Raw genomic sequence first — 18,925 nt, 5'->3', positions numbered from 1 at the left:
AATTCAACCTGTCAATGTTTTTATCATCGGAGAACAGAGAACAGCGTGTGTTCCTTCATTCGACTACGAGAAAAGCTTCATTCATCAGAAAAATGGCTTTACAATTTCTGAAACACCCCTTAACCATCTCACGAGGTTTGCAGAACGAGACAACCTTAACTTTTCTTTCTCGGCTACGAAATCCGAAGCTCCCATTGTCGGGTAAGCTCTCTTTCAATATTTTCGAATGACCCCTCAAATTATTGTTATTTGTTATTATTTGTTTGAGTTTAATTTTGATACACTACTATTGTTGCACACTCGATCAATTTTAAGTTAATTACTTCAAAAGTTAACAATCTTACAATATTATTCCAACTCATGAGTGGATAACAGTGTAAAATACATATTTTTACATTCTGTGTATTATGATTAAGTTCTATTTGTATATACAAGTTGTTGACAAATTAACTTCTAACAGGATTCCTTCTTAATAATAATAATAATAATAATCATGATGATGATGATGATGATGATGAAAAATGTGGTGGTGGTGCACTGATATTCTTACTGTTGTTTTTTCATGAATTAACTCTAGTGAGATGCGAAGACAATGTTCAGATTCCAACTTCTTTCCGGAGCTATGCTACTGCAAAATCAGAAAAGGTTTTGCAAGTGAAGAAGTAAGCTTTCGCGTCTCATGGTTCAATGCATTGATTCTTACACAATTTGTCTGTTTTTGAGTCATTCGGGAGAACAAAGTGGTGCCAGGCTCCAACCATGCTGGTGGTTGCATCATCATGTATGTCATGGTGTTTTGGTTTAACCAACTTGATAAAGGAAAATAGTGTAAATTGTTTTGGAGTTATATATTGTTTTCTAATTGAAGACTTATTGTGTTAGTGATTCACTCTTGAAGTTGTAGTGATTGGTGGTAAAGCTATCATTTCTTTTTATTAGCTTGGTGATGGTAATATAATGTCATGATACATGTGCTTTTGGCAAGGATGATGATGATAACACTCACATTAAGAGCATAATAAGTTTACCATTTTAATGTGGATGTGCTCTAAAACATTACGAAATTCTTTACAAGATTTATGGTGGGATTACCTTGCAATCTTCTTTCTAGTGTTATGCTTTTGGTATCATTGGGAGAGTCTTTTCAACCATTGTGGCTATATACATATTTTTAATATGTTACTGATGGAACTGAAATGTGTTGTATCTATTTGTGCATTTACCTTATAGGAAAAAGCGGCTGGATGAAATATGTGTTGAAAAATATCAGCAATATAGTAGATCCATCATCCAGTCATGGATTTTGCAAGGTAACTAATTTCAGTTTTTATTTCCAATGTAGTATGTACATGCTTGGTCAAACAGCTAAATATAACAGTTCTTTTCCTCTGTTTTGTATCTCTTCCCTTTCTCTCTTTCAGTTACTTCTTTTTTTGTCAAAGAGAATTTATATTGCTGATATAAAAAGAGATTGAACCAATTTCTTTGCTGTTTTCTTAATGTCTTTCTGTTTATCAGGGTTTGTTACCCTCCCTGCTTTTACCTTCTCTCCTTTTAATATTTTCTTCTATCATAAAAGATTATTTGATCAAAAGTGATTGTACGGCCTTGGATCTTCTTTTGTTTTTTAATTAGCAATGCTAGCTTGTATTAGCATGTGGTAGTAATGATATCATTTGTTATGAGGTTTGCACTGAGGTGTAAAGCATTATTTGTAACCTTTTCTTCAGCTCTTAGAGAAGGTCAGAGATCATGATCTAGCATTATAGCATCTGGATATATGAAATATCCTTTTATAGTTTTATCTGAAATTACATAAGTTGATTTGTATGTTGGCATGCTGTCCTAAAAGCATAACTTTAATTGAACTTCTGCTTGATGAAATCCATCAAATTAGAGTAGAATCAGGTTTGAACCACTTTAAAACTTCAGGTCAAATATATAATTTAACTCAAAAAACAGAGTAGTGGCAGTGCAACTAATATGATTCAGAACCTTATTCCTTTTCTCTTTCTTTCTCTTTGTGCCATCTATCATTTACTCAATACACTCAAATGTATGTGAATGTTTATTTTGGCAATCTAGAGTAATTTGTCATATAGACTCTTTTTATGCATGCTCATTGTAAGAAAAGACTATATTTTTAAAAAAATATTGATAACATATGGGATGCAGGAAAAGTATATGTGGATGGGAAGGTGATAAATAAAGCTGGTACCCCTGTGCCTGACAAAGCTGTTGTGGAGATAATAGCTGATATTCCCAAATATGTATGTAGGTGAAGCCATCAAGCTCTATTTACTTGAAATAATTTCTCAGCTGCAACTTTGGTGAAACTGTAATGTTGTTTGGTTTTTTTATATCAACACAGAGCTGGACACAAGTTAGAAGCTGCCATTGAACAGCTTGGTGTTGATGTTACTGGTAAAGTAGCTCTTGATTCTGGGCTGTCAACTGGAGGATTTACTGACTGCTTACTTCAGTATGGTGCATCACATGTTTACGGAGTTGACGTAGGTTATGGACAGGTAACTGGTTAAATAATTCATTGTTTTTAGGTTACGTTAGAAATGTGATATTGATAGTGATTGGGGGGAGGGGGTGGCAAGGTGACTTGTGGGGGATTGATGAAATTATGGCAACAAAATGCTTGATTTCTTGTAGTTGCAAATAAAACTTAACTGTATCTTAAGATGTTAAATGATAGATAAATATATCAATTGTTTTATAAATAGAAATACATTTTCTTCATTTTATGGGTAAGGGGAAGAATTGTTACTGTATGTTTGCTGCCGAACCAATATGGTCTTATGGGTAAAACTCACAAGGTTTTTTTTGTTGAAGTATAATTTACTAGAAGTTACTTTTGCATTATATAATGCATTTATATATTCTTCCTATATGGGCACCATTGAACATGTACTTTTGGAATTTCATTTTTGAGGAACTTCCCTTTGAACATTTAAAGTAAAATCTTTGAATTTAATAACTTGAGAACTTTTGTGCAAATCCAGTAAACTCATCTTAATAATTTATCTCATTTTTTAGGTTAACCATGATGTGGAAATGTGGTTTTTGGTGTCTGTCTAATTTAGATTTCCTTTAGAAGATTTTATATACACTTCTTAATTCCTATGAACTTTCCCAACTACATTTCTTCATTTTCATTGCATATCAATCATGCATAATGATTCTCTGCTGGACTGTTGGTAATGATTATTAACTTAGGTAGCTGACAAAATTCGAAGAGATGAGCGTGTATCAGTGATAGAACGGACAAATTTAAGATATCTTGCTGAACTCCCACAAAATGTTGATTTGGTGACTTTAGACCTCTCATTCATCTCTATTCTCTTGGTAAGCTCTGAAATCAGGTCAAACATTGTCCTATACTTCTATTACAAGGAAAATATTTTAGTTTAAATGAAAAGTTTACCATCTTGATCTTGTTTCCTTATTCTCTTGATTATTAAGTGGTTGACCATCCTTTGTAAGCAACCAGAGAAGGATATGGAGAGGAGACATTTGAGATGATTTTTGCTGATCTAAGAATTAGCTGCATGGTTAGCCTTCTTGATCCACTAAATGCTCTTTTATTCTTTTTATAGGTCATGCCTGCCGTGGTCAATGTCATGAAGGAAAATGCAGCTTTAGTGACTTTGGTTAAACCACAATTTGAAGCTCGTAGATCTCAAGTAAGGGATACAAACTCCTATTATATTATTTTTCTGTTCGAATTGATATTGTCAGCAATAATAATATTCATTTAAATATTCTCTACTTGGCTAATATTGCCAATGTGATGTTGAGTTGTTCCTTTTGCTGCATAGATTGTTGTAACAGTGTTTTAGTGTAATGTTGTGTGTCGATGCAGACCACACCTCATGCTATTTATAATATGAAAAAGGAAATCAATATTGATTACAATCAATTACTGATTAATAGGAAATAGAATATTCTAATAATAAATACAATATCATGAATAATATTAAAACAATCTCCCACTCCCCCTCAAGCTGGAGCATGTGTGATATGAGCCAAGATTGTTACAAATGTGGTCAACCCGATAGAAAAGAAGGCCCACAGTGACGATGGAGACCAGTCTGATGCTCACTAGAGATGCATCACGCATGTTGTGTGCGTGAACTTCATGTCCCAGTGCCCTGCGTGGGGCCACGTGCAGCGGTGTTTTGAGTTGGCTGCGCACATGGATGGCATGGCGGTCTTTGGCAATGGCGACAGGTATTGTTCACCTGTGAAAAAAGCAGAAAGATCCACAGGGATACCTTGAGGTGGAGGAAGAAAAGACCAGTGTGACATTGGTTGGAGATGCATCATGCATCGTGTGCATGAACTTCACGTGCTAGGACCCTGCATGGGGTCGCATGCGGCGGTGTTTTGAGTTGACTACGCATGTGGATGGTGTAACGATCTTCAGAAAGGTCGCCAGAAAGAGACGAAGCACGATTGTGCGGTCGCTGGACTATGGATCAGCCAAAAAGTGACAAAACAAAGCCAAACATAGTGAAATAGGGTTGCCGGAGGAAGACGCTTCCGGTCGTCTGGGCACACCGGCAAAAAGGCAGTGCAGTGGGGGTGAATAGTGCTTGCAGCAGTTGCAGTACTATTCATGCGACAAAGGGGGCTGCGGCTGAGAAAAGAGGAAAAAAAACAAAAGGGAACCAAAACTGTTTGGTGCGTGAAGGCGGTGGCAGTCGCCAAAAAAGTCATTGGGAAAGGAGAAAGGGTTGCTGGAAGATGGGTAGTGAGCAGAAAGGTCTACCAGGGACAGTAGGTCCCCGGTGGAGAACTCCTTACGTTATTCCTCTATCCAGAAAAACCTAGCTCTGATACCCATATTAACCGTGTTTTATTGTAATGTTGTGTGTCAATGTAGACCATACCTCATGCTATTTATAATATGGAAAAGGAAATCAGTCAGTATTGATTACAAGATCAATCAATTATTGATTAATAGGAAATAGAATATTCTAATAATAAATACAATATCATGAATAACATTAAAACATAATCTCACAATTGTGTCTGTCAATATAGAATCCATGAAAACACACATGCACAATTTTTTCCCCCAATATACACGTGTCAATGAAATAATAAAATAATATTACCAATGTATCACTGTATGCAAGTGGGATTATGGTTTTCTATTGAATAATCATCATTGTTGTCCCAGTCTCCTGTAAATAAACATTTCTAAAATTTGAATATCATTTTATGTGAAGGTAGGAAAAGGCGGAATAGTGAAAGATCCTGCTGTTCATCAAGAGGTGCGTGATTTTTGGCTATTTGATTAGATTGTTTGTTCTCAACATTGCTCAAACTCTAATTAGTAGAAATAGAACTATTTGAATACAAGTGTGGAACCACATATGCTTTATATTCTGCCCTCTATTCAATTTTGTCCCCTTCTAAACTCCATCTAATTCAAAATAGCCAAGTCTAAACAAGACATCACTCCGTATATGGGACAGAGTAGTCTTTACAGCAATATGGCTTCTCTTTGGGTTTCTGCTTGTGCTGTTTTAAGTAAGACTCTCAAATTGTTCTACAAAGGAATTGGAGAACTCTTCGAGCTAATAGTACTATTTTCTTCCAGTTGTTTTGCTTCGTATACTCTTTGGTTTTCCTAGGACAACTCCATATCCTCTGTTGTATTTTTTGTTCTCATAATAAATTATTAAAAAAAGTAAAATAAATACACGAGCATTGTTAAGTAAAAAATCAAGTAACAAAATGAATCTCTTAAATAAGATAAGGTACCAAAGTGAACTTTTTAAAAGATAAACAATCATTTTAACCTTTTAAATAAGATAAATGATCAAAATGAACTTTTTAAAAGATGAATGATCAAAGTGATAAAAAAAAAAGATAAAGGACCAAAATGGTTATTTAGCCTAATTTTTATCATAAGACACTCGTATTGTGATTCATATGTGGGGGATTCTGTTCTTTATTTATTCTCTTAAAAAAAAAATATTTTATAATAAACCGAAAGAAGGATGCTGACTAGGAAAATTCTAGCAATAAAATGAAGTTTAGATCTCTGGTCTGTCTGTTGTGTTATACATTTGATTTGTGTAATATGAAATTCAAGCATCAACTCCCTTAAACTCTGCACGTATAATTATTTCGAGATTTGTTTCATGATTGCAATGCCTAGCAGCAGTCTTGGGTTAGGATCCCTGCATTAACTGCAGTTGGTGAATATTAGTAACCGCACCTTGCAAAATGTTGAAACTTCATACATAAGAATGCTGGAGAGCAAACATCTGAGTAACTTCTGTCTCAATTTAAGTATTCATTGGTGTTTGCTCAAACACTTATTTTATTTATAATATTAGGTAAACAGTAGAATAAAAACTACTAAACAATTTCTGATATTTGTAGCTGTGTTTATTTGTTGTTGAATTATTTTAATACAACATTGGCTTGTAACTAACACAAAATGAAAGTGATTGATTTCTGCAATGCAGGTCCTTGAGAAGATTATAAAGGGAGTAGAGAAGTTTGGTTTCTGTTGTAAAGGATGGATTGAGTCTCCTCTGAAAGGTGCTGAGGGTAATATAGAATTCCTTGTTCACTTCAACAGAACCCATAATACAAGGGTTCCTGAAGATCTGGAGTAGATCATATAATTTATATAAATGCATTTTTTCATCCTTAGGAGATGGTTGCCCGTTTCGAAGATGTAATATGCGGGGGAGCTGTATTCTTGTATAGTGCTGAGTTGTTGTGGCATTGAATGATAGTGATCAAATTTTGTATGAACCATTAAAAGAAAAGAAAATGATTAATGAATGTGATGGATAATATAAACATGGTATTTTAAGCATGGAAATGCAATTACCAAAGCTGCATCGGTTAATTCCTTATTCGCCTATTTCTTGGACATTTATTTCCTTTTTATTACTATTACTTGTCTTATGGGCACATGGTGAAATGAAAAATGGTGAGGAGCTGTTAAGCCTGCCTTGTCATCTTGGTTCTAAATGAAGTTGGGAAGTGATGACATTTCAAGTTCAAAGAACTCTTACAATTTACTAAATTTATTTTCTATCTGGCAATAAGTTAATCACACGTAAAAAATAAATGGAAATTCTGGAGATTTCTATGTAAGTACCCATTAGAATTACAATATGTACATACATTGAAAAATATTGAGTTAAATTAAAATTATAAGGTTTTATGATGATTAGTAATAGCAATTTAGCAATTAATATGCCCCCACCAGCCACAATTCATGGTTAACATAGTTAAAAGACATTAATTTTTTTGTCTTGGATCAATGATCACTCTTTACTATTCATTAAAATTTATTAAATATTACAAAATTATAAATAGAACTCATTAAGTAATAAGTGAAATATTAACATAAAATGTTTGATTTTCAATAAATCTCAGTCAATAATTATAAAATATTTTAAAGCGTGCGTTAAAAAAAGTTAACTAGTATTTATCTTAAATTTATACTTGACTAAGGATGAACTGAAGTGAAAAACCTTTTAATCAGTCGAAACTGAGTCATCTTCCCTAGTCAATTTACCATTCAGCACTCGTCGCTGCATATTAAGTTTCAATAGCATGATCCATTTACCAGTAAAAGCATGTCAAAATATATATTTACCGTTTCATTTAATGCTTGAGCAAAATTGTTACTTACAAATGTCAACCACAGTTAACAACTAACAGAGGCCAATAAAAAATATGACAACTGCAACAGTAATTGAATGTGGCGTGCAGAAACTTTTTCCTTGTCCTCTTTTTCTTTATTTTATTTTTCTGTAAGTATGAATAAGCGTCTAAGAATCATTAGAAACTACAGTATCCAGCATTTCCAAAGGAATTTTAAGACCAACAACTTGTCCAATGACCGAGAACCAGGAAATCAAATACTGTTCAATAACAAAACCATTTTTGTTCAAAGATGAGTCACTATGAAAGAGAAGCTTCATCCAGTCACTTGTCCCACATGGATGTAATTTGTACCATGGCCTGTTCAAATATGGATGTTCCTGCAAGATATAACAATAAAATAATTTAATGTAAGCTAGAGGGGTTATGAACAAGTCTAGTGATAAGGTTTTGCAGATGCAGATTAATCATGGTTACTTTTAATATAAAATGTGGTTAAAAACTAGGTAAAAACATTTTTGCTAACATCAATCAACCCATCTGGAAGTAATACTTCATTCCCTTGTGTGTTCTAAAAGGAATCCACAGATTACAGAAGTAGAAGTTACCGCTATTTGCATTTGCAGACCAATTTTTATGGTGTTCAGCTATTGAAAACTTTAAAGGCATGTCTTATCCTTAGTTTGTGCATTTTCCTTTCATATCTATTTATAGAACTCATTAATATATTTTTTGGTATATTTCCAACAGAGGCAAAATTTTAGTACACCATAATCATGAAAATTTTATAACAAAAAATTGATGGAAAAAATAAAAGAAAAAGAAAGATGGAAGAAAGTGATTTACCTCGTGAGTTATAAATGTCCATTTGGATTCTGACCGTAACTTTGCAGAGTGACCAGGAAGGTCCTTTTCAATTTCATTAAACGGCAAAAGTTGCCCATCTACATAATTAAACAGTATCATGGTATCAAATATATAGTGACTGTGAATATCATTTATTACAATAACAAATTTGCATTATATGCTAAAATATAAGAATGTAGAAGTAGATAAATGTGATAGTACAATTCAGCATACAGGCAGAAACACAGTTTTTTTCATTGCTAATTGATGATAAGAACAGAAGATTTAAGAGACCTATTTGTATAATCATCTATATTAAAAAAAGTCAACACCATCAACCTAGGTGATAGAATATAAAACTGTAGTTTCTTCCGTGTAGTTTACTTCCCCCCATTTTTCTAATTAAATATCTTCAACGACCACAAAGAAGTTTCAAATCCAACCACAGCTTCAATTACAGTGGCATTATGGTATAACCATAAGCTATAAACTGCGCAGGATTATTTATGTAACTAGCATTTCTAGTATCCACATCTACCAACATAAACATTGAACAGGACCACTGGATCACTTCAAGCAACCAGTTTTCTAATAAAACAACCATACGGTGGACTTGGCTTTAAAAACTGTTTTAAAACATAATTAACAATTGTGCATCCAACAAGATTTTTATCATACATAAACTCCATAGATAGAAAAGTAAACATACCACTACGGTACGAACGGAAGTACAAGACTGGAACTCTATATGAAGCACTGTAGACAATATGAAAATCATAGTGGTTTACTTCATGCTCTGGACCTAGTAGGAGGAAAAAATACATTATTATAAGAACTAGGAATCAGGGAAAGAATGCTGAAACTGCCACGAATACTAGTAACCAAGTTTATGGTGTGAGAAAAACGCAAGTTAGACTATGAATAACAATTAGGCCATACATACATACTAAAGTTGCTTTATCAAAGGGCTCTTCTCTCTGTGAGATGTTGGACTCTTCTTTCCATGTGAGACTTCTATCACTCTCTTGTTCCTGTAATGACTATTACAATCCAGTAATTTACATCTACTCCACTGTTAAGAATGCAATAGTAAACTAAATTGCTGGCAGACCTGACTTGATTTGATATGGCACATGTTCTCCAGGGATAAGTATCCTTCCACCTGACAGACAAAAACCAAGAAAGCTGCTAAGAATAGAGCAATAATAATGCAGAGGATTTAGAAATCTAATTACAAAACCCCACCTTATGAGAAGCAACCAAATGATGTTGTTTTGGACATGTGATCCACTGCCAAGCAGGAAATGAAGGATTGAACCTTTTCCACTTGTCAGAAAATGTATGAGCAGAAAGGGAAAAATCAAATGAAGAGAGAGTCCCATCCCAAGGGACTATGCCCTTAACAGCATCATCTTTTAAGTCCATACCTAGAAAGAGGAGATGTATTTCTTATGATCAAGTATGCATTAGCTCAGCTGTTAATCCATAAGGATAGTGCTTAGATTCATTATAAGAATTCAAGGATTAAAGATTCTTCTTCTGCCGGCTTCCCCTTTCACAATAGAGCCTTTTTCTCAGTTCTCAAATCTAAATTCCTAAATGCATAATTCCTAGCGTAACTAACTCTGAACCTGTTCCTATTTATTCTAAGGGAACTCTTATACTATGGCAATACAGCATATTCGCTCTGTTTATGAAATATCACATTCCTATGTTGTATGATGAACACAACCTCAAGAAACAAGAATCCTCAGAATTAGGATCTTACATGGGCAAGCAAGACAGTAACATAAACATTGATGTCTCAAAAATCAAAACAAGTTGAACAATCCAGACAAATTACAATACTAATGAACACAAAGAAAATGAAAAAAAACAAATTAATCACAACTGTCAAGCCAAAAAAAAAAAATCAAACATAAAAAATAAGTATTGAACCATCAAATAATTAGATATCGTAGAATGATGCAATTATCTAGCATATACCTCTCCTATTGCAGACTCTAGGCATGAAAGGAACTAGGGTGGGCGGGGTGGAGTGGAGTTCAAACAACAATAACGTGTACTATTGGGCAACAATGCACACGTTTTTGTTCGTTCATTCAGAAATGGGCAGCGTAAAGCACTGTCATTTTGGGTCAAGTTTGAGAAGAATTTCCATTTTATATTTTTTTTTATCCATAGGAATTGAACACGGTACTAGAATTTACAACACTCACACACTCTACTCAACCAACTAAGCTAAAAGTGTGAGCGTGTTACACATTGATCCTTGAAAAATAAAAAATTTAAATTTAATCTCCAAATATACAAAAAGTGCGATAAATTCATCCTGCGGTTAACTCTCATTTGTTATCTATAATACTAAATTAACTAAACAAAAAACATTTACTATATCCACTCCCCTTTTTTCCTAAGTACACTACCCTTTTATTGTTTCTTTAAATTTTTACTTAATAAATATTCTATATACCCAAAATACCTTGTACACTCCCCTTATATATTATAACAAAATGTAAACCCTATTCTCTGTATTCTATCTGATTGTTCTCTAAACCATTCTCATCCTTTCTCATCAATTTTCCCTCTTCCCATCTTTTGTCAATTGAAGGTATTAAAATTTTACCTAATAATCATTCCATTATATTGAGACTTTGATTGTTAGAAGAATACGCGATGATTGAAGCTATGAGAAATCAGGTACCTGCACAAAACTTTGTTTCTTTCCTTTTCAATTTTTTGATTTTGGAATGATGAAGTGCTGTTTAATCATTACTTTGGAAATTCGTTTCCGTAATGTTGGTTTAGATGTATTTCAGAAAGTACTTTCTAGAATAGAAAATCTCAAAAAATATTCCGGAAATTACTTCTTAAAATATAACAAATATACTCCCTCTAGTCTCGATTATAAGCAACAAAAGCCTCTTATTTTTTTGTCTCATATGAGCAAATTTCACTTACCTATGTCTTATTTAATGAGACTCTCTCCAAATATCTTTTCTTTAATAAGGCTAAGAACTTTTTTTATGTTTGATATCAAGTTCCAATGAAGTATAGTTTAGGAAAAGTGTTTGTTTTTTAATTGAAAATGACACCATTTAATCAAATTAACTAATGTTCTTAATAAGTCTGAAGTATGTCTTTTTTTTTTCTTACAATCGAGACAAGAAGGAGTATTCTAGAAAGTTGTTTCCGAAATGTGTTTGGAGATTTTCTATTCCGGAAAGTACTTTTTGGAATACAAAATACAATATTCCGGAATCTATATTCCAAAATTTACAAAGATATCTGTAAAATTGCAGAGACTAGAAAATAAAACCTGCAAATGGGTAACAACATCAATGGTGGCCACCTTTGATCCTTCTTGTTGTTGCCTGAGAATCCATTCATACAATTTCTCCTGTGAAGAAATGTAAGCAGCGTTATTCACATAAAAGAAAAGGTTAAAACTTCAAACACATCAAATTGGGAAATTTAAACAGTGCTCAAGTCACTTGATAAACAAATATTATGAATTGGTAAAACCACAGATTGACGGAAAACAAAATCTAAAATCAATTGTTCACAATAACCTTTAAACGGTAAACAACCATTAAAAAAAAAAAAAAGAGTGTGCTTTCGTTCAAAGTGGGTGCGTGCACATATTGGTAGAGTTTAATTAATAATTAACTTTTAAAAAATAAAAGAGGAAACGACAGAAGACCTTTCAAGAGCGTGTCGTTCACCGGTCTGGAATGAGAGCTTTTGTTCGTTCACGAATCGAAACCCAACATGCTAGGGTTTAAGAGGGCTTGCAACATGCACAAAACGACTTTAAAGAGAGGGGGGTGGCTCTGCTATGAGTCAGAGGGGGAGTGTCTTTGCTTTGAGGTTTTAAAAGAAAAAGGTCATTTATGTAATTTGGCTTTTGAAAAGAGGAATTGGGAGTGTACTTCAAAAAACGGGAGTGGATATAGGAAATGCAAAAAATTTAATTATCCACTGTTTTATCTTTCAATTACTCTCCAAAATGACCTATCAATGGTATAACGTGTAAGAAGAAATTGAGAGAAAACAAATAATAATAAAAATTATTAAAGAAAGAAAAAATAAAAATAACTTTTTAAAATATTTTAAGAAAAAATTTCCCTTCTTGTTCGTTTCATTTTATTATTTTTCCTAGCTCGTGTCAAACAGAGTTCTAAATCTAAGCTTCAAAGAAAGAAAAAAGTGGAAGAAAAGAAGGGGGAAAGTCGTGAAAAAATGGAGGGAAAGAGGTATTTCGTGGCGGTTCACGTCGGCGCCGGTTACCACTCTCCGTCGAACGACAAAGCCCTCAGGTCCGCCATGAACCGCGCTTGCCTCGCCGCCGCGTCCGTTCTCTCTAACGTAACCCAACCTAACCTTAGCTTCTTTCTCTTCTTCAATTTCTCACCGTTCACTACTTTTCGTGTTTCTAGGGTTCGGGAACGCGCTTAGACGCCGTCGTAGCCGCCATCCAAGTGCTGGAGGACGATCCCTGCACAAACGCCGGCAGAGGCTCCAATCTGACCGAAGACGGTGGCGTGGAGTGCGATGCCAGTGTTATAGACGGAAAATCTGGTGCTTTTGGCGCTGTTGGAGCAGTTGCGGGTACTTGCTTTCATGTTATGATTAGAATTGTTGATTCTATGATAGATAGATACGTACGGTGATTGAAATCAAACTCTGTTTTATGGAACATGAGAATTCTCCAATTGTATTATTGCTTAAGCTTGAATGCTTCACAGTTAATGATAATAGCTTCTAAGGAGCTTATGAAAATAGTTTATTTATGACTCCTTCGATAAGCTTATGAGACAATAAGAAGTTCGCGACATTAAGCTCTCTAAGAGCTTATGGAATATGGGTGTGTTTGGATAAATAACTTAATTAACCACTTATTGAATAAGTGATTATCATGGAAAAGTTGTTTATAGAACCAAAGAGGAAATAATGTAAGGTGTAAGGTGTTTTCATAAGCTATTGTAGAGAGCTTATTGAAGTAAAGCTGAAAAGAGCTTATAGGCATATTGTAACCGATTTTTATAAGCTTTTCCTAACAGTTACATAAATGTTTATGTCATAAGATAAGTCAAATAAGCTGTGTAAATAAGCTTTTAAACTCAAACTTTGTGCTTAATTGGTTTAGTAGGTGGAATGTGAAAATGTATATTTTTCATGGCATGTGTGTTTCACTTAGTTTATTATGCTAGGGGCACACTTGCTAAGGCGAATGCATTGTTTCTACCACTTCTTTTATTATCAGGTAAAAATTATGTAAGTTTCACAAAGTAATGTGCCAGTTATTCCCTCAATAAGAGAAAGTGTGTTGGAAAATGATGCATGAGCGAGTGTCACTGTCATTTCTCTCATTTCTTTTACAGCTCCTGGGACAGTTTTTTCAAAATAATTAAACTAATGACTGTTCCTCCAAAACTAATCCCAACCAAACATGCATGACTCTACTGTGTGCTAAATAGTTCATTTTCATTCCCTCCTGCATGAACAACTGGGCAGATTCTAAATTTTTACATTGCTGGGTAATCAAATGCTTTGTGGATGAAATGCTGTTTTAGCTTTACTTTTTGCTCGCTCAAGACTTTGGAATTTTATTTTACGTCAAGTTTTCTGTGTATTTATTCCATTCACTATAGACCAGGTGTCCGAAATGCTATACAAATTGCTGCTTTATTGGCCAAAGAGCAAATGATGGGATCTCCATTGTTGGGTCGAATTCCTCCAATGTAATCACTGCTCAACATCTCTGCATTTCTGATCAAAGCATTTACATAACTGCATGAGACTCACTACCATATTTAATATTAAGAAAGCCTTCTTCTTTTTTTCACCTCATGAACAAAATCGACCTGATAATATCTATTGCTGGACTTATGGGAATTTGTCTCTATGCAGCTTCTTGGTGGGTGAAGGGGCTTGCAAATGGGCCAAGTCTAAGGACATTGCATTGCCACCAAGTATAGAGGAGGCCAATGAGGTCATATTTTTCACTTATGATTTAAATTCTGCAGTGGAACTTGTCATTGAATATGTCATACCACCATAAAACCGTAACTTCGTTACTCTGTATATAGTGGCTGGTCACAGAAAGGGCAAAAGCACAATGGATAAAATACAAATCCATGGTTGAATCTGCTAGATCTAAGACAGAGAACACTCCTGAGGGCGATTCTTCTGTCTATCAAAATGCCACAGTACCAGGTATTTTAATGGCACACTTCCACAAGATCTTACCCTACTTTCTGCTTCCAAAACTGTGAAATCAATAAACATAATTGCTCCAAAGAATCTAGACAGATTCATTGCTCATGAAAATGAGCATAAGCCTACTATCTTAAAAGCAATCTTACTGAGGAAGAAGATCATTTAGTCTTCAAACTCTTGGAAGTCACATGAGCTAATGTTAACATATAAAGCTAAGCCTTTGCACCAATCATAGATTGTTTTTCTAAAACCCAAACTAAAATCATCTCTTGAGAAGTAATCTTAATTTGCTAAGGGATTTAACTGGTTGGGTTCCATTTCAATTATCGGAAAAGATATAGCAATGCAAAGTACAAGAGCTTGGAAAGAATGATCTTGGTCAGGATCTTTTCTCCAAGTCTTCAATTATTACAAGTGTTGATACTCCTTATGAACTTTATTATGCCAAAGCCATGTGCTCTTTCATATGCAGATTGTGCTTTGGAAGATCGCGTAATGGACACTGTTGGGGTTATTTGTATAGATAATGAGGGGCATGTAGCATCAGGAGCCTCCAGTGGTGGTATTGCTTTAAAGGTGAAGAATGGTTTTCTTGGCTTTTATTTCTTCTAGTGCTCTGCACTTCCATGTTAGAGTTGTAAGTGATTACAAGTAATTATATGTACAAAATATCCAACAGGTTAGTGGACGCATTGGGTTGGCAGCAATGTATGGTTCAGGTTGTTGGGCATCATCAAAAGGTCCCTTTGGGGCTCCATTCATGGCTGGTTGTTGCGTATCGGGGGCAGGAGAACACCTAATGAAAGGATTTGCGGCTAGGGAGTGCTGCGTTTCATTGTCACTGTATGATTGGCTCTCAGATTGTCAGATATCTATTTGTATTTTCATGATAGGGGGAGAATTTTTATATAGGGGTAGGGAGTGCTGTGTTTCATTGTCACTGTATGATTGGTTCTCAGATAGTCAGATTTCTATTTGCATTTTCATGATAGGGGGAGAATTTTTTATATAGGGGTCTTGTCTGTGTGCTCAAGTTATGCTACGTCTTCATTGATAGTATGCAATGGAATATATATCACATTTGGGACCTTTTCTTTTCTGAAGGACATTTCACCTAAGAAATAAGATGGCATTTTCAAAGTTTAAACATTTACTTACACTTGTGATTCTATGTTTGAGGCTGAGGACATGCATTAAAAGGATGCTTTTCATTGAAATTTACTCATTAGACACATTTTATGGAACAATATGGGTCAGTAGATATTGTGTTGGACACATGTTATAGATCATATTGTTAAAATATTTTAAAATTTTCCACTTGAGAAATTTAATGAGAGAAAAATCCATTATTTTTATCTCAAATTTACTTGGTGTGCAGAATTGGTAGGCTAGTAGTTCAACTGCTGTTTCTCTCTCATGTTAATGTTGTAAATATGATCTCTTGAATATCTAGCATAGTTTATATGTTGTTGGCTTCAGAAATTGCAACTTCTGATTTTTAAGCATTGTTGCATATGCTTTTTTTTTTTATTGGAAAAAATATGTATGTATTATATATTATAATAAAATCAGTACAAGTGGCACTGTTGTATATACATCCTAGAGTCATTTTGTGCAGAGCTATGGTGTCCTAATATAAGCTTTAGTGCAGTTTTTTTTTTTGCTCAGCAAAAGTAGGGAATATATTATAGATGAGTACCAGAGGTACTAAAATACATATAGAGGATGGGTATACAGCAGATTCAAAACGCTAGACATGAAATACTAAGAACCTGACTGAACCCATAGTAGGAAATATAAATGCCCTGCAAAGCTTTAGTGCAGGTATTAGGCAGCCATAGATCTGTCTAAACTAGGATCCCAACCACAAAAAATCTATAATCCAATCCCCCCCTAACACAAAACCCAGCCCTGATGTTGCTAGACCAGGAATGGAAAGGAATGTCGAATCCTTTTTCCATATTTTTAAGCCTAGTCCAGCAGAAAAATAACGCATCATCCATCAATTTTTGACCATTGAAGCTTTCATTTGAGAAGACTATCCTGTTCCTATGGTACCATATACACCAGGTCAGAGAAACCCACCATGTTTGCCATCTTTGTAGTCTGATACCGTTGAGATTGCAATAGGAGTGTTGAAGAAAGTGCTCTCTCGGTGTTTCTGGGAAGACACCCAATATGTTTAGCCAAGACAATGTTTTCCACCATAGTTGCATATGCTTATTTAAGTGTGTTCCATAGCAATATTCATTGTACTAGATTTTTCTAATGTTGAATTTCCTTCAGCTCGCAGTCTGGTGCTGCCTCTGCTTGCACGAAAATTCTACGCTCTGTTGTTGAGGATGGCAGGCAATGTGGTACTGATAGCAGTGCAGGGATCTTGGTTGTGCAGTCAGATGCATCTTTGACAGTGAGTCCCTAGTCCTACAGCTTTTCCTGTCAATAATTTTGTGAAGATTATTAAACTTTCATTTTCCTTAGGATCAAGGAAAATCATCAAGGCTGAAAGCTGTAGAGATTGCTGCTGCATACACTTCCTTGTCTTTTGGAGTAGGGTATTTTGGAAGCTCTATGGAACGGCCCAAGGTAGCATAGTTATGACTTTGTGACTTACCATCATATGAAGATTTCATATTATTATTTTTTCTAAATTTTAACTTTTAAAAATGCTCATTATGAAATGATGATCAAAATATCTTAAAAAAATTTGCCTACAGAATGTTTTAGGTTTATTATCAATGTTTTTAATTTAGCATGTTTAACCTTCTTTGCCTGGTTGGTTTGCCTTTTGCCTCCTCTAACCTGATGGTTTCTCAGCGAACCTTTTGAAAAGTAACGTTTTTCCATTGTGGTATGGTTCAGGTTTCAATTCTTAGGAGTACAAAACAACAAAGCAAGACAGCAATAGATCAATTTGGAGCACGAATAGATCTTTCAAATGGATAGTTGGGTATGCCCATGGATCAAATTTCATCAGTGCTGAAGTGTTGAAATTCATATTCAGACTAATTGATTTTCCCTTGCATTGTGATCTTTCAATATTGTGCGGTACATTGGTGGACTGAGAATATGTAATTTCACCCGTGCAAAGCAAGTCTATATTCAATTTACAATTAGCATACTTTAGGCTGAGACATTTTGGTTTGATAGATATAAGTCTATATTCGATTTACAATTAGCATACTTTAGGCTGAGACATTTTGGTTGGATAGATATAAGGTTCATTTTGGATTGTTAAGAAATTCTATGGACTGTAGAATGTAATTAGTGGGTACGTGGGTGAAGAAAAGTTGCAGGAAACAGTATGTGTTGGAATGGTTGTTTGTGTTATTGAATTTTAGCCAATATTTGTACTAAGATGTGAACAGCATGGCGTGAAATGAGTAGTAACATGTTATGGTATTTTGTTCCTGCATTGATGTTTTCCTCTTACCCATGTACTGTTTTGTTAGGCACATCTTGTGCGTTTTCCATTCATTTATTTCAATAAAATTCTTTGCTTATATAAAAATATAAAGACTTCAAATGTAATATAATAGTATAATAAATAATATATAATTCTAAATAACTTTATTATTATTCTAGAAATTATTTATTATTTTTTGACGTCTTAACTTGACAGTAACTAATACGTTGATCAATAAATCACAAGTGCGCAAGCATAAAACTTACCAATTTTTCCATATGAAATTTTATATTTTTAAACTGAAATTTGCTATTCTTCGACATAATTCAATGCCTAATTATTTTTTTTGCTCAGCAAAAATAGGTAATTAGATTATATGTAAAGTAGCAGAGGTATTGAAAATACAAACAATAGAAATATACACAGCTGCTATCAATACTATCCTAGAGGTTAATATTAGATACCATCTGAACCCAAGGCCAAGATTACAGTTGTGGTGTATCTACTACAGAGAATCCTAGCCAGTACCCTTTCCTATTTACCCAAATACATCCCCCAGCTGAGAGGACCACTGGTTGTAATGCATAGTGAAGTCTTTCTCCATAACTTTAAGCCATGACCATAATAGGAGAAGTGTGTCATCCATTACTTTGCTTGTGTTGAAAATATGTGTGTAAAAAACTGTTTTGTTTCTATGTGGTCAAATGGTCCACGTGAGGGCTATCCACCAGCATTTCCATCTTGTATCCTTAATATTACCGGCATTCCCGTTGGTGTGTTACATAAAGTGTTCTA

General features: G+C 34.4%; 3 protein-coding genes across 6 annotated transcripts; 2 read left to right on the top strand and 1 right to left on the bottom strand.

Moving 5' to 3' along the window:
* Positions 1–35: 35 nt before the first annotated feature.
* LOC114406408 (hemolysin A) lies at positions 36–6,896 on the top strand. The gene is made up of 9 exons (XM_028369101.1): positions 36–201; positions 578–662; positions 1,231–1,310; positions 2,176–2,278; positions 2,372–2,528; positions 3,229–3,357; positions 3,609–3,695; positions 5,247–5,291; positions 6,498–6,896. The coding sequence occupies exons 1-9, from the start codon at positions 93–95 to the stop codon at positions 6,648–6,650; spliced, it is 948 nt and encodes a 315-aa protein (XP_028224902.1). The 5' UTR covers positions 36–92; the 3' UTR covers positions 6,651–6,896.
* Positions 6,897–7,631: 735 nt separating this feature from the next.
* LOC114406407 (ubiquitin-like-conjugating enzyme ATG10) lies at positions 7,632–12,359 on the bottom strand. 3 transcript variants are annotated; one of them, XM_028369099.1, is made up of 9 exons: positions 12,206–12,359; positions 11,822–11,902; positions 11,129–11,216; positions 9,748–9,929; positions 9,614–9,664; positions 9,446–9,542; positions 9,212–9,304; positions 8,503–8,600; positions 7,632–8,036 (listed from the first exon to the last, which is right to left on the bottom strand). In XM_028369099.1, exons 4-9 carry the CDS (start codon positions 9,925–9,927, stop codon positions 7,824–7,826), a joined length of 732 nt encoding a protein of 243 aa, XP_028224900.1. In that variant the 5' UTR covers positions 9,928–9,929; positions 11,129–11,216; positions 11,822–11,902; positions 12,206–12,359; the 3' UTR covers positions 7,632–7,823. The 3 variants fall into 3 exon arrangements, with proteins under 3 accessions (XP_028224900.1, XP_028224899.1, XP_028224901.1); XM_028369098.1 differs by lacking the exon at positions 11,129–11,216; XM_028369100.1 differs by lacking the exon at positions 11,129–11,216 and having other exon boundaries at positions 7,748–8,036; positions 9,446–9,533.
* Positions 12,360–12,649: 290 nt separating this feature from the next.
* LOC114406406 (putative threonine aspartase) lies at positions 12,650–18,141 on the top strand. Of its 2 annotated transcripts, none has more exons than XM_028369096.1 (10): positions 12,650–12,870; positions 12,942–13,113; positions 14,162–14,246; positions 14,416–14,497; positions 14,595–14,721; positions 15,197–15,300; positions 15,404–15,567; positions 17,011–17,134; positions 17,206–17,310; positions 17,587–18,141. In XM_028369096.1, the coding sequence occupies exons 1-10, from the start codon at positions 12,745–12,747 to the stop codon at positions 17,668–17,670; spliced, it is 1,173 nt and encodes a 390-aa protein (XP_028224897.1). In that variant the 5' UTR covers positions 12,650–12,744; the 3' UTR covers positions 17,671–18,141. The 2 variants fall into 2 exon arrangements, with proteins under 2 accessions (XP_028224897.1, XP_028224898.1); XM_028369097.1 differs by having other exon boundaries at positions 12,671–12,821; positions 14,157–14,246.
* The last annotated feature ends 784 nt before the right edge of the window (positions 18,142–18,925 follow it).

This window comes from Glycine soja, chromosome 3, assembly GCF_004193775.1.
Source record: "Glycine soja cultivar W05 chromosome 3, ASM419377v2, whole genome shotgun sequence".
In the NCBI taxonomy this organism is placed as follows: domain Eukaryota; kingdom Viridiplantae; phylum Streptophyta; class Magnoliopsida; order Fabales; family Fabaceae; genus Glycine; species Glycine soja.
The sequence above is the reverse complement of the archived record's forward strand: the minus strand, read 5'-3'. Positions and strand labels throughout refer to the sequence as shown.